The sequence below is a fragment of the Vicugna pacos genome, chromosome 32 (assembly GCF_048564905.1).
Source record: "Vicugna pacos chromosome 32, VicPac4, whole genome shotgun sequence".
In the NCBI taxonomy this organism is placed as follows: domain Eukaryota; kingdom Metazoa; phylum Chordata; class Mammalia; order Artiodactyla; family Camelidae; genus Vicugna; species Vicugna pacos.
The window spans coordinates 17,018,836-17,045,025 of NC_133018.1; the positions used below are offsets into that span (position 1 = coordinate 17,018,836).

General features: G+C 41.8%; 1 protein-coding gene and 1 long non-coding RNA gene across 2 annotated transcripts; one reads left to right on the forward strand and one right to left on the reverse strand.

Annotated features, from left to right (window-relative positions):
• Positions 1 to 510: 510 nt before the first annotated feature.
• TRAFD1 (TRAF-type zinc finger domain containing 1) lies at positions 511 to 20,696 on the reverse strand. The gene is made up of 12 exons (XM_006204827.4): positions 20,552 to 20,696; positions 17,906 to 17,963; positions 13,311 to 13,446; positions 13,145 to 13,198; positions 10,877 to 11,279; positions 10,018 to 10,224; positions 5,541 to 5,617; positions 4,065 to 4,295; positions 2,969 to 3,089; positions 1,949 to 2,288; positions 1,635 to 1,707; positions 511 to 1,406 (listed from the first exon to the last, which is right to left on the reverse strand). The coding sequence occupies exons 2-12, from the start codon at positions 17,950 to 17,952 to the stop codon at positions 1,350 to 1,352; spliced, it is 1,746 nt and encodes a 581-aa protein (XP_006204889.1). The 5' UTR covers positions 17,953 to 17,963; positions 20,552 to 20,696; the 3' UTR covers positions 511 to 1,349.
• On the forward strand, positions 4,180 to 16,951 carry LOC140690965 (uncharacterized). The gene is made up of 2 exons (XR_012066382.1): positions 4,180 to 4,267; positions 16,858 to 16,951. It is a non-coding gene; the product is annotated as an uncharacterized lncRNA (long non-coding RNA).
• Positions 20,697 to 26,190: the final 5,494 nt, after the last annotated feature.

Sequence of the window (26,190 nt, forward strand, 5' to 3'; positions counted from 1 at the left end):
CTTAAGTCATTCCTTTCCACCTATGAAATCGGGGCAATTCTTCCTACTCTTCCCGCCTCCACTAGGTTCTCAGGAGAAAAACAAATGCGCTCAAAATGACCTTAGGTGCTAGACGTTCGAGTGCCAAGTGTGAGGTGCCGAGGGGTGATGGATAATTCTACTAAGGCTCAACTGCTCTCAGGATTGAGGCTTCTGAGGAATCTGCCTTCCTCTCTTCTGTTGGAGGTGCTTCGCACGCCACCCCCCAGCCCCACCGCCAAATCATCCTCAGAGCTGCAGTCACCTGTCAGTTCCCTCCAAGTCCAGGAAAAGAAAACCATACCCTGAAGGCCCGGCGCACTCAGAGGGAGCTCACGCTGCATCTGCTGCTTGGGCTCCAGGAAGCGCAGAGACAGCCCAGCCCCGCTCACCATCCCCCACTCCTCACAGCTGCCTCCAGCCCACTCCGGCCTCCCTGAGGTCTCCGAGGCCTCCGCAGAGCATGCAGGAGAAGGAACCACAAGACTCGGCTGAACTCCAAGTACAAACTTTATTTCTATTACAAGGATGTTAATAATAATAGTAAAATTAAAAGAGGGGGAGGGGGCTCTGACACTTGGTCTTCAGAGCAAGCCAAGAGCTTGGGCCTCAGTTCAGATTAGGGCAGAACCCGGCACGGCCCTGAGGGGGAAAGCGAGCCCCCGGCCTCCTCCAACAGAAGGCAGCGAAGATGAAGAAGCGTGCTCCCCATCAGAAACAAACGGCAGTGATGCCAAATGCCAGAGAAGCAGATTAAAACAAAACACCTAATCCACTCACCTACACCTCAGCTCATCTCCAAAAGCCGTGCTCCTAACACATATTGCAACTGGCCTGAACACTTTACCAAAGCTCCTCCACACATACCAGGGGCCCAAATTCTAGAGTGGGGATGGGCAGCATACAGGAGAGGTTACCCAAACGTTCCCAAATTTAGGCCCCCGCAGGGAGGAACATCACCTCACTGGTGGGTACCAGGTTCCCAGAACCCTCTCTTCCTTCCACCAGGACCACACAGCACCAAGAAGCAGCGGTGACAGTATGTCAAAAGATGGAGCCCTGGTGGGCTGAGAGGTGGTAACTTACATTTTTGTGCTGCCAAAAGGCAGCAGCTAAAGCTGAAACATTCTCAACAGCCTCCCTGCTAACCCTCCTCCCTCAAACCCCCAAACTCCCACAGCACAATCTCAAAAGACACAAAATGGCCATAACCTAGAAAAAGTTAAAATCTGTAAGATCGCCCCTTCCTGCAGAGCTCGAGGAACGGGGCTGCAGCGCAGCGAGTTGTGTAGAGGAGGCAGAACCAACACGCAGGCTGTCTGCAGACGCCGCTACTCCTCCTCCCCCTCCTCCGCATCTCCAGCTCCCTGATGCTTGGGGGCTTTTGCCTGTTGAACAACAGAACACAAGTGAAGTTCACGGAGAAAGGGAGAAAGCAGCACTCCTGAAGAGCCCCAGAAACACCAAGCTTTTATGGAAGCCTCCTTGTGAAAGGCCCAGAGAACAATCCTTCAGCCACAATCGGCCTGACACCCAGCTGCCTCTCGGAACTCAAGACCCACAGAAGCCCACCCACGTCAGTCCTCGCTGAACACCGCAGGCTGGAGCCCACTCACCTTTGCGGTCCTGTTGCGGAAGTTGGTGGTTGTGGGGGTGCCTCGGGGATTCCTGCCACCTTCACTCCTACCACTGAAAGAGAAGGATTGGAAACTAGTTTCTGAGATGCCCCTGAGCAAAGGTCAGAAAACTCGGAACAGAAAGAGCTGGAACCAGAACAAAGCAGCTCTGCAGGAGCAGGTGAAACTAACGAACAAAAAAAACCACACAAAGCAAAAGAGCACTTGGAATCAGGCCACAGTACAAGCAAAGTCCACACCCCCACGTTCTCTGAGCTACCTCCGAGCTCCACTCCCAGGCCTCTGGTTCTCACCTTGCTCCGTACCTCCCTGAAGGCCCACGAGGGAAAGAGGGCACAAGGTTTTCTGGGTAAAGACTCCGAACAGGGTGAATGGCTGGAACGTGCCCAGGGGCCAAGGCCCCGTTCCGGCTGCTCCGACTGCAGCCCCGCGTGCCCTGGCTGTCTGAGTTGTTGAGCTTTGGTGCGCGAGGAGGGCTGGGCTGGCACGCAGTCCTGGTGCCTGACGTGGATGTTGACAGGCAGTTCGAAGTAGCTGTCATATTGCTAGTGGGTCTGCTGGGGGGAAGAGGGTAGGTGGGCCCTTTAGCCGTTTTCTGCTTGAGATCATCCATGTAACCAGAGGACAGGTCTCCTGAGAAGAGAAAAGAGCACCAGCTTCAGGGAAAAGGCTGCTCTTGCTACTAAAGCTGGATTCAGGGCAGGAACAAAGGATCCTGGGTAAAAGACGACTGCCCTACCCTAGAGGATGCTGAAACCCACGTCCCCAGGACAGGCTTGGGAACATTAATCCGCACAGTATAGCACCTAAGTCCTCAAGCACAGCCTCCTGACTAGTCAACAACAGTGTGCAAGCAAACCTTGAAAAATAATTTCGAATTGGCTTTGTAGCAATTGAGTTTCAAAAACAGATTACTTGCTTAGTCACGAGACTATTAAATAATAACAACACGGAAAATAAACTTGAGTGCCCTACTCTAGTTGAGCATATTTCAACTAGAAGCAGGCACCCAGGGCAGCCACAGTTAAGGTCTGAAAATGATCTCCCAATTACCCACTAAGGGCACCGACAGGAGACCGGCAGCTGAATGAGCACTCACTCCGAAGCACGTCTCATGGCAGTCCCCAAAGCCGTTACCCTACAAACCTCCACTCGAAACAGCTCAGTCTAACACGGGGCCACAACTAGCCACAAGGGAGTCCCCAGTGAGATCATACTGTGCTTGGTAACTCAGGATACAGGCAACCCCCATGTCAGAAGAGCAGAAGAGAAGAGGAAAGCAGGCCCGAGGCAGCAGCCAGTCTGCGGAATACCCTGGTGTCTGACACGCCTCTTGGGCAGCTCTGGTGAGGTCTCTTGAGGCTGGAAATCCGGTCTAGGAATCCCCTCTGACACATGGCTGTTTGTTGTGGCTGGGCGCTGGTCACACTGGTCCTGAAAGCAACAACAACAAATTAGAGCATTAGTACCTCTGCGCTGAGTCATTCCTAGAAGAGAGGGAGCAGCGGGATGAAAGGAAAGAAAAGCAGGTGGGGTGCACACACCTTATCTGGGGGGGCAAAGGGGCAGACGATGGGGCAGGATAACGCTGACAATCATTGAGAGGAAAGGACTGGGACTAACAGACAAACGCATCTGGAACAGACCAGTCATTCCTGCCAGCGCTCAGTGCACTGACAGAAGCTCTCTCTGATTTGTGCACGGATGAAGGAAGGGTTGGTCTTGGGAGCCTGGAAAAGCAGGTCTACATTTTGACCACAGAGAATCTGCACTGTTGCTTATTTTGTAGTCGCCCCTAGGAGACAGCAAGCAGTTACTTATCTACTGCCCGATCCGAATGCCCCTGAAATACCTTCAGTGTTAGCTCCCATTAACAAGCAAGATGGGGCAGAAAAAAGTATTTTCCACTAAGACCCTGGAATCCTATACTGTAAAAGCTGAAAAGGGGCTTCAGATTATCTAATCTAACTCCTTCATTTACAGATGTCCCAGTGAGACAACAGGACCTATCCAAGGTCAACCATAAGGGCAAAGCTAGAACTAGATCCTGGTCTCCTGGAATGCAAGACACAAATGCCACCCAAACAGGAAGAAGCCACCTCATCAGAGGTAGAACACATCAGTGACCTCAGGGAAGCTCTCCTCTAACCCCTCTGGGAAGCCCTACACGCCTGCTTAAATGGAGTCCTGGTTCCCTGGACCTCACCTAGTGATATGATGATTTCCATTGCCAGAAGGCCTGTAACTGTATACCTCATGCAGCTCACAAAACAAGGCGTGGCCAATAGAGGGATCAGGTACATATGCAACTTAAAGGCCAAGCAGCATTCTCAGCTCTGAAAGCCTGCAGCTCGCTCACAGAGGATCAGCAGTACGGGTGAAGGGGACGGGGCCTCCGAAGACTCTTACCTGGTGATGGAACAGCACCTCCTCTTCCAGCTGCACCCCGCAGAATTCACACGGGATGATGACGCTGTCCTCCACAGGAGGCGAGCTGCTTAGCCCCATCAGAGAGTCAAACTGGTTACTCGCAGCCTGCTGCATTAACTTCTGGAAGATGACCTCAGGGTCCTCCACCCCTTTGGGGGAAGTTCTGCCCACACTGAGCGGAGGTAAGGCACATGGAGGGTTACAGCTTGTCTGTCTCAAAAAACACAGGTTTAAAAAAAAAAAAAAACAGCAGAGGTTAAGGAAAAAACTACATTCTGAAAATATTTTCTAGAAGTCACACAATTTTAATAATGCTTAATATTGGGGATCCTAAAGGGAAACTAAAAAGGGTCAAGGGAACGCAGATGGAACACTCACTTTGCTTTTTTAAGTGTTTCTGTTCTGTTTTAATTTTTTTATTGTATGTATGTGATTATTTTTTTCAAATTAACTCGAAAAGATTCAAATTCTTCCCACAGCCATACAGTAAGAGAGGCCCAAGCATTCTTTGTTATCCCTATCCATGGATTTTCTGATCCTGCTCCCAAAGCAAATACCAGATGTATTTGTTCCACTTGTGAGGGGTGCATGTTCCACCCAGAGCACAGGGACCACTTAATATTACAGAAGTGCCAGACTAGACCAAACCAAGTCAGACAGTAAGAGTGTTGAGGGGAAAAATGGCTCCTTCCACCAGGTAATCTTCCAACACAAAGGCTATTCCCTGATCGTTCCTAAATAGCTCAAGAACTTTCAGTCATTCAAAAATACCTGACAGCTTTCACACAGCAGGTATTGAGAGATTCAGAAACTAAGAAAACCCAGAACCTACCCTCAAGGAACTCAGTCTAGAGGTGCAGACCAACAGGGGATCAGCAGACCACATCACAGGGTGAAGGGGACAGGCTAAGAGCAATGCGGGCTTCTGGGGAGCACACAGGTGGGACACCTCTGGCCTAGCCTTCAGAGTGCTCCACAGGATGGTCTCCTGAGAGTCATATCTGAACCACGTCTGTAAGTAAGGGCTGTGTGCTGCTGGGTGTGTCACGGAGGCAGGGGCAGAAGGCCACGCATCTCCAGGCAGAAAAAGTAAAGTTCAAGAGACCCCTGACCCTTCCAGAAAACTGCAAGGACTTCAGGACGGCTCTAGTAAATCACAACGTGGCCTGAGAGGAGACCAGGTTACAAAATGGTCAGCAGAGATGTACACTATCACCACAGTATGGAGGGAGCAACTGGGCCTGGTGGCGTGAACAGTGCTTTGCCCAAGAGGGAACAAGCTGAGTTCTCATACCCACATGTCAGTCACAAACACCAGAGTTAAAAACACAGTTGCTACCCCTATCATAGCAGCTGTATTAAAAGTTTGCTCAACTTCACAGGGCCTGCAACACCAGTTATGGCCTGTACGTGTCCATTCTTAAAACTTAAAGCCCTCAGTAACTCACAACACACCTGATGGTCAATCAGCAGGTCCTCTGGGTAGAGCTCCTCACAAAATTCACAAGGCAACATGGTCTCGTCAGCCGCACCTAGGTATCAGGCCACACAGTCAGACTCAAAATGAACAAAAACAACTTGATTCAATCTTTTACCCACCTTGGGAGGTTTGATAGGAAAGTCTGATTTCCTTTGCAATTTCTTAGAGATAGCAATTTGTGGGGCTGTAGATCCTCAAAGGGAAACCATCTAAGAGACAAACCCTAAGCAAAAAACTTCCACTACAGAAAGAGAATTACTTGGCACCATTTCTGAGGAGCAGTTAGTAGCTTACCCACTATAAAGGAAGAAATGTACATGTGTCATTACCCTAGGCACTAAACTAAGAGCCTTTTGCGCATTATTTCAATCCTCAGGAAAAACTTACAAAATAGATCCAGATGACCCTCATTTTACAGATGAAGGCACTGAGGCTCATATATCACATTGGCAGACAAATATCCAGAACAGAAAAACCCTCCCAGTACAAAGTACAAAAAAAAAAAGTTGTTAAATAAAAGTAATTTAAATGAGTAAATAAGAGCAATTTTAAACCTAGGATTCCCAAAACACAAGAGCCTCAGTGAGACTTTGAACAAGTAGAGGGTGAACAGTGAGAAGAGGCAAGGAAGCTTGCCTGCCTAGGTTCTAGCTCTACAGAGAAGAGGGAAAAATCTCCAATAAGGAATAGGCCTTAACATGGGTTTGAGTGGAGAATCTACATTTATGTTTTTACATACATTCACATTTCACAGTTTTAAGACGCTCAATTTAAAATATCTATCCCAGTCAGTAGTAATCCCAGGTGTCTGCTGGAGGCATATATAAATAAATACCCTCAGAGGAACACACCCAAAAACTTAACGTTAACACACACACACACATACAGGGAGGCAGCAAGCCACCATGAGTGAGTCAGCAGAAATAACAAATAGGAAAAACCAGACTTTAGATGTATTTTCAGACACAATAGAAAAATAAGTATATTTAACATGTTTAAAGATATGATAGGAGAATTAGACCACGACCACAGAGGTAAAAGAGATTATTTTTAAAATGATGAAGCACACTGAAGAAAAAAGAATCAAACAGAACAAATGAAAAATATATATACAATCATTAGAGTGAAAGTCTCAACAGACATACTAAATAACAGACTAAGAAGACAGGTAAGAAATTACCCAGAACGCAGCACAAGGGCAAGGAAATGGAAAATGCAGGTAAAGAAACCGAGGACAGAAAGAAGTCTAACACACCTACACGGAATTTAAGGAGAGACTACGGAGCACGGAAGACACGCTATAATCAAAGAAATAACAGATTATTTCCATATAGATGAAAAAAAGTAAATTTAGAATCAGGAAGGCCATTAAATCCCAAAAAATTTAAAGCAAGTGAAATCATCAGGAAACTGCAGAATCCCAAAGACAAAAAGATCTTAAAATCTGCCAGACAGAATAAGACAGAGCCACCTACAGAGAAATAACAAACTAACAGATGACTTCTCTGTAACCAACAATAGAATAAATAAAATAGTATCTTCAAAGAACTAAGACAAAATAATTGGTAATCTAGAATTGTATGACCAGAGAAACTATCAATATGAAGACAAAATAAAGATGCTTTCAGACAAACCAAAAGAGAGAATTTACAATCCACAGAATTTATAAAGAATTCACTTCAGGAAATATATTCTAAAAGGAAGTTTGGAGAAACAAGGAAGCATGGATGAGCAAAGAAAATGGTAAACATATAATAAATAAAATGATAAATACAATCAGTATATAAAACAAGAAATGTCTATATCATTTATAAATTCTAAGGGTACTGTATTAATTAAGAGAAGTGTGATAGGTTGATTAAATTTAGTCTTTGCTAAGTTAAATAAACATGCTAAAATTTCCAGGGCAACCACTACAGGAACAGAGACAAGAGAATAAATTCCAAGCTAGCAGAAAGATGGAATGAAACATGCAAACAAGGAAAAGTCAATAAAGTAATCTAAGAAATGGCCAAGAAAGGAAAAAATAAAACTACACTAAATGCAGAATCTTCACTTGCCACAACTGTGCTACTGTGATTTTACTTTCTTCACTAATCTAAATGCTCTGATAGAAGTCAAGTCTGAACCGCTGATAAGAAGACTCACGATGAAAAGACACTGCTCAGAATTTGGAAAACACTTTATGTGGGACTAGGACATTTTCCTAAGGGAAAGAAGCAGCAGCTATTAGGTAAAACAGAACAGATCAAAGGTAACAAAAGGGAGACCTGAATATCAACATTCCATAAAGGGCTGCCACACTTAGACATGGAAAAGAATACAAAGCTAAACACTGAGAAGCCTTGTTCTGCTCCCCCAAATTCAGGATGTCTCCCTAATAAAATCAGCTCTTAAACAATTCCACTGTATTATACATTCACATATTTTATACACAAAGAATATAAAGCTATCTGAGAACCTGCTGAAAGTGGTGACCTCTGGGGAGAACTGGGAAACTCACCAGTGGGTGAAAAAGACATGTTCCCTTTTACACATTTTTACTATTTTCTATTTTTATTACATATGCAAATTATCTATTTTTACACCCCCCCCAATACAAAGCATTATTTTTAAGGAAGAAAATACAACCTAAATAGTAGTTTTTCAACCTATGGGGACATAACCTTCTAAGGCATCAGAGACTCATCTTCCACAGTCTTTGAATCTACATGTTAACCAGCCACTGTCTAGAGTGGGTTTGAGTTTGACCATAAAAAAAAAATACTGCTCATGTATTTACTATTCTTCAAAGTAATGTAATTTATTGTAATTAAGAATATACAAAAATTTTAAAAAGGAAAAATGTCATTGCCTATCCAGATTTCTATTAACACTACCATTTATCTCCTTTAACCAGGCTATAGAAAGACCCAACTTCAATGCTTGGAGCCAGGACCAATTTCTATTTTATCAAAATCAACAAAATGTTAAGAGTTAATCCTACTGTTCTTGAAATCACTATCCTTACAGTGACATGAAGATAAACCACAGCTGAGAGCTAATTAATTTTCAAGTCCCTAAAATCTTACAACGTGAGGGTTTTAAATATGACATCCATTTCTCAAACATATTATTCTCTAAACAAGAGACCCAATGGGCGGTTCACTGCTCATAACCCAATTTTAATTTTTTAAACTTAGGGGGTCTTAGGAAGCAGGCTATAGCTCTGTGGCAGAGTGTGTGCCTAGCATGCACAAGGTCCTGGGTTCAATCTCCAATAAATCAGTTAAAAAAAATAATTTTTTTTAAAAAACCAAAGACCTAATTACCTCCACCCCTCCAAATCAATCAATCAATCAATTATAGGGGATTTTTCTTTTGGAGGGGGGGATCAGTTTTATTTATTATTTTTTTAAGAGGTACCGGGGATTGAACCCAGGACCTCCTGCATGCTAAGCGTGCACTCTACCATTGAGCTACATACCCTCCCCTACTTTAAAGCTTACTTTTAATTCATGAGTCCAATAATACTAATAAAAAAGAATTGTTTTTAAATGGGGGTGCGGAGGGAAGCAAAGTTCTCTACAGAAGAATGACAATAAACATAGAACGAAGGATAGGAACAGAAAAATTACCATTTTAAAATCGCCATAGTAATACTTGATTCAACCAAGAAACATCAGTGAATACTAAAACTGCTACATAAGGCTGTGTAGATATCCTGTTTCCCAACAATCTAAAAATAACATCCTGCATATACCTATTATGACGTAAAAAGGCTACCTTTATAATGGAGATACCTGGCAGACCCCACTTAGATGAATAATTGGACAAACTGGCATCTTGAGGAAAACACAGCATGGCCAATAGAGCATTCCTGCCAAAACTATAAGCTGAATTTAAACATGGGAAAATAATCACACAGATCTTAATTGAGAAAGAAATACTCTACAGAACAACTGGCCTGGACTCTTCAAAAATACCAATGCTCTAAAGGAGAAAAGGGAGGTGGAGGGAGGGGGCTTAACTAAAAGAACCTAGAAAGAACTAAATGTAATGCACAATCCTGGATTTTAAAAACAAAACTAAAAAGGACACTATGTACAAGGAAGGAACCTTCCTGACAGTGATATTTGAGAGTGCCCTTGTTCTTAAGAAATTCATCTTAAGATGCAGGAAGGATTTAGGGATAAAATATTATGTCTGCAAATTATTCTCAGCTGGTTCACAGGGGAAAAAATATAAAGAATAGTAAAATAAAAAAATTAAAGTTGGTGAACATAAATGAGGGGTATACAGATACTGGCTGTACTATTCTGACAATTTTTAAAAATAAAGGGTGGGGGAAAGCTAATAAACAAAATAAAAAAATTCATTCTCATAAAAACTTTCCATTTTAAACAAATTGTTTAGTGTTAGGACTTTAAAAAACTGTACAGAAAGAGGCTAGTGCAGAATAAACAAACCTACCCCTTATGTCATCCAGAGCATTGGGACCTTCACGGGACTGGTCTGCCTCACATATGACCCTCCAGAAGTCCTGCTCTGCCATGCTGGGGGCCTGGCCTTCATTCTGCAGACTTAGGGCCAACATGAAGTCCAAGTTCGCACTGTCTTCACCACCCTCTTTGGGGGTCCGTCGGCTTCTATTCCTTTCCTGCCTTTCTTGTTCTTCCACTGGGGAAAAAAAAAACCAACCAGTATTCAAGATACATTAGAGATACTGCCATCTGTCAACTCAAGTCCATGCCTAGCAAATTCAAGGTTTATAGGAATCTGCGCAGAAAAAGAGGTCCAGCCCTTCAGTTCTTACAGGACTCCATATATTAAGTGCCATGGTAAAAGGCTCCATTATTATTCTAATTATTTTATTACTAAGCAGTATTAATGAGCTGTAACTGAGGCAGATACTATGCTAAACATTTTACACGTATTTTCTACATTATAGCAGAATGCCTTTAAAGCATGGGGTCAGATTGCCTGAATTCAAATTCCAGCTCTACTACTTAACTATGCTCATAAACCAGCTGTGAGCACTAAATGAGTTAATACCTGCAAAGCACTTTGCAAATGCCTGAAGCACGCAGGGCATGCTCAATAAAGTTAGCTATTAACAGCATCATCATCCATCAACCCTGCCATCCAAGAGTAATCCAATAGCAAAGAGGTTCTGTTATTCTCACCTATAGGAAAGTTAAGTGTTCTTCCTCATGCTACCTAGCTACAGTCAGGTTTCTATAATTAAGATTTATTTGGCTCCAAAGCCCTGTTCCCATTTGCCCCGAGATCCTGATGTCATTCCAGTTTTCTAATCCTAAACGCAACTCACGTAGATTATTCTGAATTGGAAACCGGGCTGTCACGCTCCTTTGGTTGGTGGTCCTGGTATGGAAAAGGTCAGATTCAAAGGCTCTCAGGGGCCTTCGAGGTAGCCTTATGGGTGGGTCCAGAGCTTCCATTTGTCTGAGTTGGGATGCAATCCAGATCCCATCTTGACCCCAAGATTCATCATATGCATTAGATGGCATGGCAACCTCGTCTCTCTTCTCCTGTCCATCTCTCCCACAAACGTCAGGGTGAGTCTTCAAATCTTTCACCAAGACATTGCGCCCACAATTGCCACACAACTCCGTCCGGGCACCACAGTAATCTTCATGGTCCTTCAGTTTGAGAACAGAAAGTTCCAAATCACAGTGCTGGCAAAGGGCAAGCCGTAGAGGACACTCAATCTCCTGCAACACAGAATAATGAGGCAGTTAACATGCAAATCTAAGACAGGCCACGTTTTAGTACAGGGCAAGGAAAGCAAAAAGTATTCACAACAATACTCGCTTCCAACCCTGCTCTGCCTGACATGATTTTCTATGTATTTAAGAGTTACAGCTTCCCTCTTTGTCCTGCCACCAGGTTCTACAAAAGGGAAACTCTTATAAGGAATTTACTCAGTCACCCTCTCATCACTTTGTGCACACATTACAAAGTAACCCACAATCAGCCTGAGAAGTACAGGAACAAAAAGCACAGCAATTCATACAAGCTTGTCAAAGCTCCCCTCAGACCAATTTCCCCTTACTACTCCAATTTGTCTTAAGTACCTGGCAATGAAGAAGAAGGACTGCTCTTTAGAAAGACATTGATTTTTGTAATCTGCACATCCACACATAGCACTGGCTTTAAATTAACGAAATAAATCAAGAATCACCAATGAAGATGACCCAAGAATGTGAATGTACTCAGCAGATGATGGACAATACTTTCACATTTAATTTGAAATGGTCACTAAAGCACTAAATAATTTAAAAGATTAAAAGGAATGTTACTATGATATGGACATTCCAAAACTTGGGAACTTAAGCTAAGAACTTCAATGTCTACAACTGTCAAAGCCTGACTTGCAAGAATGTTAAGAAATACTTTGCTCTTTTTGTTGTTGTTGTTTTTGTTTTCAGGAAATACTTTGTACTTGTACTTTTATGATGATTAGTGGATCACCATGTGACTCCCAGAAATACCTGGGAGAGAAACTAGAAGAGGAGGGCAGTTGATTGGAGGTTGTTTTATGCACCAAGTAGATGTTAAAAGTCACAGAAATACTCATTATTATTGTTTTTTGCTTGTTTGTTTTAGTTTTGAGGGGTTTTTGGGGGGGGTTAGGTTTGTTTATTTTTTTTAATGGAGGTACTGGGGAATGAACCCAGTATCTCATGCATGCTAGGTATGCACTTTACCACTGAGTTATACCCTCCTCTTTATTATTATTAACATAACCTCAATCATAACCCTTCTTGCTGGTTTGGCCTAGTAAAACATAGGTCAAATGCTTAAAAAAATTAATGAAATGTGCTAAATTATTCATGAGACGTTTATCTCTGAGCTGTGGGGTCATGAGTTATTCTTATTTTCTTTTTATATTTTCCAAATTTTTTACATTGAATGTATGAGTCACCTTTTAAACTAGTAATTCATTTATAATTTTAAGTCACAAAGAATGAAATGCACATATCTTAAGTGCATACCTTGATGAATTTTTATATATGTATTCACACTCCTGTGTGACCACCAACTAAACACTTCCTGGGATTTTTTTAACTGGTGAATATGTTCATTCAATATATAAACTCATTCAACTATGGCCAGTTTTATCTCAACTAGGGGCCACATGATACTATGTTTTCTCTCATCAAATGTTCTCTGAGAATCTCTAGGTGTAAACAATATGTTATCTAAGTGATCGAGAAGTCAAAATGAAATTACAAGATGTAAGTAAGGCAGGCTTTGTGCTAAAGAGGTCATATCACACTATCCAACACCAGGCTCGGTTTAGTGCTCAGTGAGCCTGCCAACAGCCAAACCCCAGCAGAAATGACTCAGTTCCAAAGAGAAAGGCTCTGAGGCTTGAGCACAAAGCACAACAGCCATTCAGCCAAATCTAGCAGCAAATAGTTAAAGCTTCAAATAGGCTTTGAGTGGCAGTGTGCATGGAGCTGGTGGAGAACAAACTCAACAAGACTGGCTTTCTGCTCTGCACGTGGCTCTGTAACCTCGGCAGGATTGGCCCCATGGTAACTCACTCCCTTCACAATGTAGGGAAACTTACCTCATGCTTCTTTAACTGCCTCTTCTCCAACTTCTTGTTACATTTGCAGGTCACCTAGGGTAAGAAGTAAGAATCAATAAATTGGCTTTGTGACAATACGCTCGCTTGCTATTACACAATAGCAAGTATAATCCATTTATGAACGTTTGAATACTTGGTGGTTCACCTGACAGTGTTCTGTAGCCATGTGAGTCTCCATGTCAGATTTGGGAAATGGTTCCTTGCAGATAGGACACATACCAATGTTCCTTTGACAGTGGATCTCATGGATGGTAAAGTTAAACACAGGAATTTCTTTTTTGCTACAGAAATAGATCAAAGAAAAAGGCAAGAATTACTGACATCTATACCCAGAGGTATCACATGGAAATCTGTCCTGTCTAACTTTTAGTCTCCATTACTTTTCTTTAGTGAGTATCTAATGTATTATTACTGTTACTACCCCTGCTTTTCAAGAATTAACTCCTGAAGCTTTTGAGTCTTCTGTGCAACACTGAGTTATCAGTGCTAATACACTACCTCTAAAAGCTCAGCCTCACTTTCTAGATGTCAGAGCCACAACCAATAACAGGAAGTCAGATGCCAAGAAGAGCTGAGCTAGGCATCCAACCATGCCCCAAAGCACAATGATCCACTCCAGGATTATTTAAAAAAAAAAAATTTCACTCCCAGTCTCAGCAGGTAGGTTTAATACCATTAGATTTCATTCCACTAAAAGCCAAACCAAAAAGAGCAGATGCCAGCTTTGGGACAGTCAATGGAGACAAACTTGCCTACTTTATGTCCCACATGTCTTTCAAAGCAGGCTGGATGCTAGCTGGGAACAAGCTCTGGCTGGGCTGGTATAAATGTCACTGCAGAAATGTACAAAAATGAAATCCTGAACCCCTTCCCCCAGTCCTGTCACCTCATTCACTTTTTGCCATTCTCCTTGGGTTTAAGGGATCCAATTAAAGACCATATCTAAGTTAAGAAAAGGGACGATATGACAATCCTGAGTGAAAAAGATCATTTAAATTTAACAAGAGTATATATATACACAAACAAGAGGCACATAATATTCAAAGGCCTTCCATTTACTTATTTGGTTATACCCATTAGGAAACTCCAATTCCACAGTCTAACTAAAGAATGCATTAAAATAATGTGCCTATAGCACAGGGAAATAGATTCAAGATCTTGTAGTAGCTCACAATGAAAAAGAATATGAAAATGAATATGTGTATATTCATACATGACTGAAAAATTGTGCTGTGCACCAGAAATTGACACATTGTAAACTGACATTGTAAACTCAAAAAAAAAAAACTGACAAAAAAAAAAAAAGAATGTGCCTATAAATATGTCACCTAGAATAGATTTTCAGAAAATAAAATACTAAATAGGATGAATAGCTAGTTACAGAACAAAATTTTCTTCAGTTTTTTTTGGGGGGGGTAATTAGGTTTATTTATTTACTTATTTTTGGAGGAAGTACAGGGGATTGAACCCAGGACCTGGTGAATGCTAAGCATTTCCTCTACCACTTGAGCTATATTCTCCCTCCCCCACAACAAATCTTTAATAACCCATTTTGCCTCGGAAGCTAAATACTACAGAAATCTTCTCCCACACTAAGTTGTAGATAGCTTACTTCTCTTTCATAATCTTCATACATAGTCTAAGAAACATTTCAAAGTAAGATGACTGATACGCCTCCAGCTATAGTCATACTCCCAGTCTGAAAGCCCAAGGCACCAAAAAAAACAAATTCATTTTCATCCAAAGGTAGAACTATTAAGGTAGTTCTCATGCTAAAACTGGAAGGTGACACAGAATAACAAGTGTAAAAGATGGGAAGGAAACTAACAGATAAAGAGGGAAACTACCAATGTTTTGACACATTTAACTTCCCCTTTTTCTCCAAAATTCCCAGCTTTCTAAGGAAACCACTGGCTTTAAATTCAGCCTAACTATCTCAAAACTGTAGAATATTAAAATATACAGTGGAAGGAGCTATAAATCAAAGTTACCATTTAAATCTATTAAATCAATAAATATTAAAATTAGTAAATCCCACTATTAAAGATGTTATAAAACTAGTACTTTAATTCATCACCCGTGGTAGTGTAAAACCACTGCTTATCAACAGCCTAAAAATATGTTTCTAGGACCATAAAACTATATGCTTTTTAACCCAGTAGTCCCACTCTTGGAATTATGAAGATTTTCATTTAGAGTGCCATAAAATGGTAAAAAACTGAAAACCATTAAAAATGTGTAAACAAGGAAACAGCTAAGTTAAATATGGTACACCAACAACGTGCAAGAAGCAGAGCTGTATGCTGATTGCAAATCCTCTGTGCACAGATGCCATGAAAAATTAAAGCCAGTAATTACTGATTACGGTGCTAAGATGCTAGATTCTTTTTTCATAATTTTGACAATAATTTTCTTAACAGCAAAAGTCAAGAAAATAAATGTCTCGTTTTTATTTTACAGATCTATTTAGAATAATCTCCTGACATAGAGCATTCTGCACACATAAGGCCACTAAAATTTTAGAATTAAAACAGAAAATATTAAGGACCACAAAATCATAACATAAAGAAGCAAGAATCAAAGGCAGCCGTCAGGTTAAGACCACAGAGCAGTATTTACTACTACACATTTTCACCTATTGAGATACCCTGAAAGAAAAAGATAAACAATATTTACAACAATTACATGAAACAGCTGCCTGATGGTTTTCTTTTTAAATTTAACTGCCAAGATAGTCCCACCAAACCTTACAAAGCAGACAAAATACCAATACATTTGCTTCCTACCTACAGATAATATCAAGATGGTTTAAGTGAGATAAATGAAAACACAATTCCATTCCAGATAAAACCGCTAAAAGCCCCAAGGAAGGACTAGCAAAGCTACAGATGAATTTTCATTTTAGATAGAAATGACTGAAAGGCAAGCCAAGGCTTCCAGAAAAATCCCCAAACACAAGGAGCCAGAGATTAATTCTTTAATACATGCAAAGATAAAAAGTCAAAATCTTTTAACACTGAAACTCTGTTTCCTAGAACCGAACTCTCCCATCTATCAGACAATACAGTAAGAAAAGAGATAACATGCAAAAAAATCTTCAATCACGATAAACTATTCTTTTTACTGATCCAGTAGGTCTAATCGCAGCTCGTATTTTTTGAACAAAGAACAACAGAAATATGGCTTAGGGAACAACAGAAATATGGCTCTAAAGACAAAATTTTAAAGCCTGGAATTTAAACAGGGCTACTTAGATAGGAGGTTTGTGCTGGCTTAATCAGCTTTCCATGCTAATCTGCTTTTTTTCTTTAAATAAATTGCTTGGGCTCCGAATAACCTTGTTTTCATTAGCTTTCCATTAACTTACACCCCCCACTTTTTTTTTTAACTCCCTTAGCATAGTTATTTATATATTGTCCTAGGTATGAGATTCCTTCAGTTGGAGTGGACTGATAAAATAAGAATATCTTAACTGATGTCAAAGCCAATGTCTGTTTTCTTATAAAATCACAATGTTTCCTTGTGATTTTTTGTATCACTGGTTATTATACTTTGGATCTCAAACAGTACATACAAAACCCAAACAAAGTTAAAAAAGTTTTCAAAATGGCAAAGGTAATAGTGGCACAGTAGGAAAAAATACCCTGTACAGCAAGACACCTTCACAGAAATGAAATCTTAATTCCACACAGGGAAAGAATATTGTGCCCAGCAGCTGCTCTGATTATATCCTAATGCCGTCAAGAAGCTGAGAAGAAAAAGGCAATAAAAAAAGAAAAATTTTTATCTGGCTCAATCTTTCACCAATCTGGGTCAAACAACTTTTCTCATCAACATCTCTTTCCTTCTACCAAATTTGGTAAGTTAAACACAGCACAGGTAGCTCTGCCTTGCTTTTTTCTTTAGCTGTCAGTGAGGGAACTCATATATTACTAAAACACAAGCTCTTGAGAAATCTCAACCACGAACTGGCTGATCAGCTGCACTAAGTTTCATTTCAGCAAGAAAGAGTTGCTCTTTCTTGTCACTCACGTGCGGTAAAAACATCAAAATAAAAAAGCCTGACATTCAAGTCCACACCCAGTCTAACAGTTCTGGAATCATGAAATGATAATGATTAAACTAGACTGCTGAAAACTTTGACTTTTTTTTTTCTTTAAGCAATGGAACATTCCCTCAGCAATATTCTTTATAAAAACAATTAAGCTGCTCTGGTTGAACTGTTTTCTCACTACTAGACATAAAGCCAAGCTCACTAAGCCTTGCTCACAATCAACCTCAAGACAGCCACTGCGGCCATTCAGGGAAATCCTTGCAACACACTTTGAAAGACACTGCTTGAGTCCAAATATTTCATTATATTTTTAGTACCTTTAAAAAAATATACTTTTCAGAAAGACAAAAAATAAATTCCCTTACCTCTATGTCAGAAAAGTGAGGCTCCAAAGCAGTCAAGTGACTTGCCAAAAGTCATTAACTAATTACAGATAGGAACAAGAGCCCTGACTCCCAGCTTCATCCTGTCACTCTAGTCACTACTCTATGCTACCTAAACTAACCAGCTTGTCAAATTTAAAACAAGCAACCTTATCCAAAATTGTTAAAAAAAAAAAAAAGCTTTAGTCTCATATATTTGCACCACATACTATACAGCTCCAATTTTAACCTGCCAATAAATAAATCAACTCTTTACAGAAGCTAGTTTGTCCTCATTCCAGTAACATTTCTTAGATTTCTTACCAGTTGTCACACAGTCGAGTGTCCTGGTCACCTTGAAATTCAGCCATCTCTAGCTTTCCTGAAAACAACAAAGGAAGAAGTGTGATCTTTCAATTTCATTTCTGCTTTTAAGGATGACATGCAAAATACAAAAACAAACAGTGCACAGAAAATGTCACCGAAACCAGTGCATTTTATTTAATATCCAATACACTTGGGTTTTATCTTTTTATTATTTTTTGATTTTCATTTTAAAGTAATTCGACGTGCAAAAACAGCACAAAGAACTCCCACATACTGCATATATGTATATTCATGTATGACTGAAAAATGGTGCTGTACACCAGAAATTGACACAACATTGTAAACTGACTATAACTAAAAAAAAAAAAGAACTTCCACCTACTTCTCACTCAATACATCATAAATAACCATAGTAAAATTATCAAGTGCAGGAAATCAATACAATACTAGTAACTAATCTACAGATCTTATTCAAATTTCACAACTCATCCCACTAATACCCTTTTTCTGTTTCAGGATGCAATCCAGAGTCACATGTGGAATTTAGTTGTTATTTCTCTTTAATCTTCTTTGGTCTAGGGTATTTTTTCAGTCTTTCTTCATCTTTCATCACCCTTGTTAAATACACTGGCTAGTTATTTTGTAGAATGCCCTTCAATTTAGGTTCATTTTATGTTTTCTTATGATTAGTACATTTTTGGCAAAAACACCATAGCAGTGATGTGGTGCTCATCTCAATGCATTACATCAGAAAGCACATTATATCAACAGCCTTATTAATACAGATGATGCTGCTGAGCACTTCGTTGAGACAGTGCCAGGTTTCTCCAGTGTAAAGTTTTTCCTTCTTTCTAAACAAGATGTCAAGGAAGAAAGCAAAGTCCTGGCAACTTTATTACCAATATTTACTTTAGATTATCCTTTTCCGTGACGCAAAATGTTCTAAAATGCTTACCCCTAATGGGGCTCTCTAATGGTTTTGACATTTCCAAACTAATTCACGTTTCAAAACAAGTACTGTCATTTAACACACTAAGTTAACATGTTAACCCCGTGTGCCACTTGTACCCTAGTACTAAAAATACTTTACAAATTAAAGAAATACAGTGTCTGATCTCTGATTTAACAGAACAATTTAGTGATAGAGAAAAACAAGCAAAAAACCCAGATATACCTTAAGATGAATATTTTGATGGAAAAGTAGACAACTGGAGATGGAGTAAAGGGACTCTAGATAAAGGTGTGAGGGAAGACCTTTCTGAGGAGATGACATTCAAACTAAGACCCGAATTGCAAAGAGCCAGGCATGCAAAGAGTAAATAAGATAAAGGATGTAGTTCAGGCAGTGGGCCTAAGAGTCAATGAGAGAAAGTACAGATAGATCTGAAAAAGCAAAATGAAAAAAGGGGAATCAGTCAGGACCTTATCATGTAGGAGAGAAAAGAATACTACTCAATTATATTCCAAGCTCAGTGGTAAACCACAGAAGAGTTTTAAACTAGGGAGTGACACTGTTCAAGATACCCACTCTGTTATGATGTAAACTAGTGTTAGAAAGCATCTACCTATGAAAATAAATTATGTTGCCAAAAGCGGGAAGCCTCATACTTTTCCCAGGGCTGACCCACTGACCCTGGACGTGACCTATTTCAGCCCACTAAGCCGAGGCCAGAGCCTCGGATGAGGTGAAGTGTCCGGTTTTCTAGCTGCAAGGGGATTGGGATGGCACGCAGGGCTCGGAGTTGGCCCCTCTGAGGGTCAAATTCTGGTTTGGCCACTCAGCAGATGTGTTGTGATTTACCCTTCCTGGGCCTCAGATTTCACCACACAGACAAGTGGCAATGGTCACTGTGAGGAGTAAATGAGCGAATGCAAGGAAGTGCTTTGGTAGCGTAAATTTCCTTCAAACCTTAGAAGGAAGCCCTCTTTTACAGATCGACCAGGATTCCCGGAATTTCCCTGTGCCCGAGGGGGTGGACACACCACCGCACGGTCCAGACCCGGTAGGAGGCGGTTTCCAACTGTCCCCTCCCCCAACGAGGCAGATGAGGTCGGAGATGCGGAGGGGAGAGGGCATCAGCTTCGCAAATACTAGCCACCATTTACTGTGCCTCGATTGACTGCCAAACGCTTTACATAGACAATCTTTTAATCCAGACCACAACCTACAAGGTGAACGTCATCCTCCCCTTTTCAGGGACCGCGAAAGCGAAAGTCCCAGGGAGACAGTCGCCGAACAGTTGTTCAGGGCGGGGACTCAACCCGGGTCCGTCGGCGTAGAGCCCGCACCCGGCCATCTGCGACCCCTCACGCTGGCCGCTTGGGGCTGCGGCCCAGCTCCGCCCGGGGCGCAGCGCCCACGGCGGCGCTCCGGACGGCCGCCTCCCGGTCCCCCTGGGGCCAAGGCCGGGAAGGGGCGGTGCCGCCAGGGGCTGTCGAGGCTCCGGTTCCCAGAGAAAGTACGGCCTCCCCCACTGGCCAGAGGAGACGCCGCGGCGCAGGCATCTTTCTCCTTACGAGAAACGCCAACGACCCCAAGGCCCAGAAGCCCCTCGCCCACACACCCCACCCTCGGGATGCCGGCCTCCTCCCGAACTGGAGGCCACAGGAAGCTCCCCAGGCGCGGCCCGTCGCAACTCTCACCCGGGAACCGAGGAAAAACGCCGAGCGGACGAACCAGCCACAGACCCAGAACCTCCTCAGACAGCCCGGGCACTGAACAACGGCCCCCGGAGCCGCCTCACCACTTCCGACCGTCTCGGAGGAGCCTGCCCATTGGCCAGGGTCGGCCCCGGCTGTCTGCGCACTGGGTAGCACAGCTGTCGCTCCCAGAGTCCCGCCTTCTGGGCGCCGATTGGCCCCTCGGAGCGCTACGGGGCGTGTCCCTAGAAGTCCCAGCCCTTGCACATATGGAAAGGAGGGCGGAGACCTGAGCTATGAGACTAGTTCAGGGTCCAACAACTGTCCCTGCCACAGGCTAATAATATTTGCATGAATAATACTGCACAAACAGTACTAATATGCCTAATATATTAAGGTAATGGCATTTGTTCTTTTGTCATGAGCCATTAATACTTATTAGTCATTCTTGTTATCATTATGCCTCGTGCAAGACATCTGCAAGGCTCTGCCCATATTTGAGCACTTAGCTATTTGCAGTGGAAGACTGAGCGCCTGAGATAAAGGTTTGAGTTCCAGTTTCTCCACTTGCTGCCTGTATGGATTCTCTGAATTCTTCTTCCCTCATGAATAATAATTTTTAAAAAATAGAATAGTTAAATATAACAGAGAACATACTATTTATAATACAGCAATTTAAAGTCATGATTTTATTGCAGATTATAATTGCAGGATATTCATCACATAGTGCTAAGCAGGAAAAGCAGGTCACACAGCGTTATTTGTAACCGGATAGAATAGTTTAAATAGGCAGTATATTCTCTGTGATTCCAAATACATAAAGTTCTAAATCAGGAAAAATTGAAGTGAGAGGAATTAAAATAATGGCTCCATTTAAAGGGTATGGTCTACAAAGAAATATGAGAAAGAGTTCTAAGTCCTGGAAATGTTCTATAACTCAATCTACCAAGTGGCAAACACAGATGTATTAATTAGGAAATTGTCACGAGGCTGTACAGTTAGGATTTAAATACTTTATATTGTATGTTAAAGAGAACATACCATCAATACTGTTCTGCACCTTGACTTTGTTTTCTTTTTCTTTTTGTTATACTACATAATCTGACTTGGAGATCTATCTATTATTAGCACATCTATCTACAGCATCTTCTTACTTTTTTCAATAGTAATTCCATTGTATGATGAGCTGTGATTTATTCAGCCACTCCTCTGTTGACAGATGTCTTGGCTACAGAGTTTTATTTTTGAACTGACATAACCAATACCTGAAGTCAGAACTACATCAGATCAGCCTCACTGATTTGCTCAGCAAATGTATAGAGCGCTCCCTATGTGACAGACCCCAGATAAGATTCTGGAACTTCACTGGCAAACAACAGGTTAAGCTCCCTGCCTTCCCAGAAGCTTCCCAGGGAGACAGGCACAATGGTAATAACCAAGAGTGTGATACTGCTGTGGTATAATAAAGATTATACTGTATCTGGTTTCTGTCCCTGGTTCCTGGCACAGAACTTCAGAAAACTTTGGAATTTCATGAGTGGTAGGAGTGTCTATGTTACACTAATGAGGTGACTCAGGATGGGCCCCTGGACAGCTTTAGAATGGTGGGTTGGTCACCAGAAAGACCCATCACATGACTGATTGGACTTTTCCACCTCCAGGGACTGAAGGGGTCTGGAGATTGAGTTCATCTGATGAAACCCCTCCAGGCACCTAGGCTCGTGGGAGCTTCCTGGTTGAACATACTGAGGTGCCTGGAATGTGACACACCATGAGTCCATGGGAGAAGGCACAAAAGCTCTGTATTGCCCCTCAGGCTACATCCTCTGTGTCTCTTCATTTGGCTTTTCCTGATCACTATCATTTATAATAAAGCTGTAATTGTAAGTTTAGTGCTTTCCTGAGTCCTGTAGGTCATTCTAATGAGTTATCAAACCTGACGGAGTCATGGGAAGCCCTGAATTTGTAGCCAATTGGTCAGAAATATGGTTGGTTTGGGGACTCTCAAAGTGTGGCTGGCAAATGACACGAGGGCAGTCTTGACGACTACTGAGATCTGCTTTTCAGTCACAGCGATTAAGTTCTGACAACAAACATGTAAGAGTTTTTCCTCACCTACAACCAATCTTCCAACTCTTGGGTCTTCAGCTGCATATCCTACAGTCTAATTGAATTCTGACACTAACTTCCTTAGGAGTTGACATCAGATCCCACAGATTAAAGGCTCAGTCCCACAACACTGCTCCTCCTCCTCCCCCCACTTCAGATGCCAGTCACAAGTCCAGTTTGTCACGGGGACTTCTGACCAACCAGCTATAAATTGAAGGTTCCCACAACTCCCTCCTCCTCTTTGATAACTGGCTCTAATGGCTCACAGAACTCCGGGAAACACTCTACTTAACGTTTACTTGTTTATTAGGAAGGGTATTATAAAGAACACAGTTGAACAGCCAGATGAAGAAGTACATAGGGCAAGATCTGGATGGTCCTGAGCACAGGAGCTTCTATCCCCGTGGAGTTGGAGTGTGCCACCTTCTTGACACACGGAAGCTCTCTGAACCCTACAGTTGAGGGGTTTTTATGGAGGTTCCATTACACAGTGGCATGACTGATTCAATCAATGGCCATTAGTGATTAACACAATCTTCAGCCCCCTCTCATCATTGGGATGTTGAGGGTGGAATGAGACCAAAAATTCCAACCCTCTAATCACGTTGCTGGTTCTTCTGGTAACCAGTTCCTGTCCTGAAGCTATCTAAGGACACAAAGAATCACTTCATTAGTATAAACTCAGGTATGGTTTAAAGGAGGTTAAAATGAATAACAAAAAACTCTTCTCACCCCTAACACTCAGGGAAGTTTCAAAGGTTTTAGACGCTCTTAGGCCAGGAACTAGGACAAAGACCAAAAATTTCTTTCTTGCTGTATCACCATATCTCAGGGATTGAGCCCATAAACCTTCGGGGTCAGGTGCTAACTACAGAAGGTTAGCATCAGAATTGAGTAAGTACACCCAGCTGAGGATGAAACAGAACACGTGCTTTAGTGGAGAAGCCCAGTTACGGTATAAGACCACACAACCCACGGTGAGACTCCACAAAGTCTTTGGGCCACAACAATTAATTAGGTGTAGTTTCTGCTTGCAGTGAATTCAGGTTGTTTGTAAACAGGTTTCTGAACTTGGAAACCAATTCTCCCATAGCAGCAGTGTTACCGTGGTGATTTCCACTCAGGCTGCCTCACAGGTTACTCAATGTGTACCAAAATTTCCCACAATCCTATGAACCAAACAGAATCATTTCAACAAAAATCCATTTTCACTAGATCAGCGAGAGTTGTAGGGGTTTTTTTGTCTTGTAATTAACAATCTTGTCTAATAAAGAAAGCATTATAAAAACCGGAATCCCTGAGAATATACCTCCTTTCCTCCCCCCTCCCCACCATATCCTGCAGCCACAGCGACAGAAAGGAAATCATTTTCCCCTCCTTAAAACTGTTATGCCTTTTGAGCAAGAAACTTTAAAGCCAACTTATATATAGGAATCCTCATGCTATGTAATGACAAGGATGGCTGTTACTGTTTTCAAGAATGAAAAATAGCAACAAATGGGCCCTGAAAAGGACACCAGTTAAATAAATTATACTTCAATGGAGCTATACAAAAAGTAAAAAGAATTAAGTATGGAAATTAAGATACATAACACATATTGTTTTTATGAAGAAGAAAGTTGAAAAACCAAATGTGTTACCAGGACTCTATATTCATAAATACGATTTTAATAAATAATATTAGTAATATTAAACTGTTTATCTAATGATGTGTTAGAATAGGCTTAGAAATAAACGGGAGGAATGATCCAGTCCCAATGGCAGCCTCTGAAATGTTGGGTTTACAAGGCCTTTCACTTCTTTGTCTTTTTGGGGGGAGGGAGGTGAGAATTTCACTTCTTACAAGCAGGTTATTTTTGTAAGCAGAAAAAAAAATTCATATTTCTCCTTCTGCTCCTGAGCTGACCTGCACACAGTATATTGATGAGAAAATCATAAGAGATTTTTTAACTTGCTGACTGCTTTGTATGCCTTCATGGTTGAATGATCTATAACATAATGTATTTTTTCTTTTTTATCTTATCTTTTCAATTTTATTGAAGCATAATTTACAAACAAAGCAGCCATCTTTAAGTGCACAGGACAGTTTTGACATGTGTAAATATGACTACAATTGTAGATGGTTTCGATCACTCTTCTGTCAATCCTCACCCCTCAGCCAGCCCCTGGCAGCCCACATCACGCTTCTATTACTGCAGAGTGAAATTTCACGTAAGTGGAACCATACAGTATGCTCACTTCTGCATCAGGTTTCTTTCACTCAGCATGTTTCTGAGGTTCACCCGTTCCCTCGATCATATCAATAACCAATTCCCTTTTTTTACCTAGTAGTGTTCTGTTGTTAATGTCCATCAACAATTTGTGTTGATGGACATTAGACTTGATTCCACTTTGAGGCTAATATAAATAAAACTGCTATGAACATTCTGTACAAGCCTTTTGGGAGGACATAACGTTTTTATTTCTCTTGAGTTAATACTTATAACTGGAATTGCTGGATCACATGGTAAGTCTATGTTTTAATTTTACAAGAAACTGCCAAACTGTTTTCACGAAGTGATTGTACCATTTAACAGTCCCACCAGCAGTGTATGAGAGTTCCAGTTGTTCCACATATGTGTCCACTTGGTATAAATACATTTTGAATGAACAAACAAAAGAATAGCACTCCTGTCTCCTGGGAGCAACTAACTTTCCTCCCTCTGAATTCAGAGTTCACAGTAGGAGACATCAGCCAGGGTAGCAAAGAATAAAGTAGAAATAATGACAAGCTCAAAGTTCACTTGACTCCCAGGGGTGCCTTATTTTTACTGGCTGGTACTCAGCAGCAGATTTAAAATTTACCAACATCTGATTTCTGATCAAATGAGGTAGGCAGGGCATGTTGATTACAACAGCAGCAGAAAGGATTTAGGTAAGAATTGCTTCCCCATTTACTAGGAGAGAATCTATAAAAGAGGCTTAGATGCAGTTCCCCTTAGGCAGTGTTTCTCCAACTGTAGTTTAAGGAACAACTCCCTGCCTCCCACCCACTTGCACCAGAATCATCTGAGGGCTTGTTAAAAATTTAAATTGCTGGTTCCCGGACAACCCCCCAATCTCTTATACCTGCAAACAAAATCCAGATTTGCTGAATCTGAGTGTTGGGGAGCATAGCCTAAACTTTTCCCTTATCGGCCCCCGCAGATTCAGCCTTGGATGGAGTGGAATTTTGATAAAGCCCTGGGGATAGGTGTTGCCTTGCTCTTCCCTGCTCTGCCAAATTCAGGCCCCAGCCAGGATGGGGGTGGGGGACCCCTCTCTTCTAGCCAAAGCTGTCGTTACCCAGCCTGAGAAGCCAGGATGGACTTCCTCCTCCCCAACATTTCCCTGACACCCCGGTTCACACACAGACACACAACCATCCTCTGCTCCCCTCAGCCTCAGCCCCGGCTCAAGGTTAGGGATTTTCCCTAACTGAGTGCAGCTTCTCCTGTGTCTCTAGCCCACACCCGCGCTCTTCCTTCCTCCCAGCAGCTGTCTGGAGTCACATA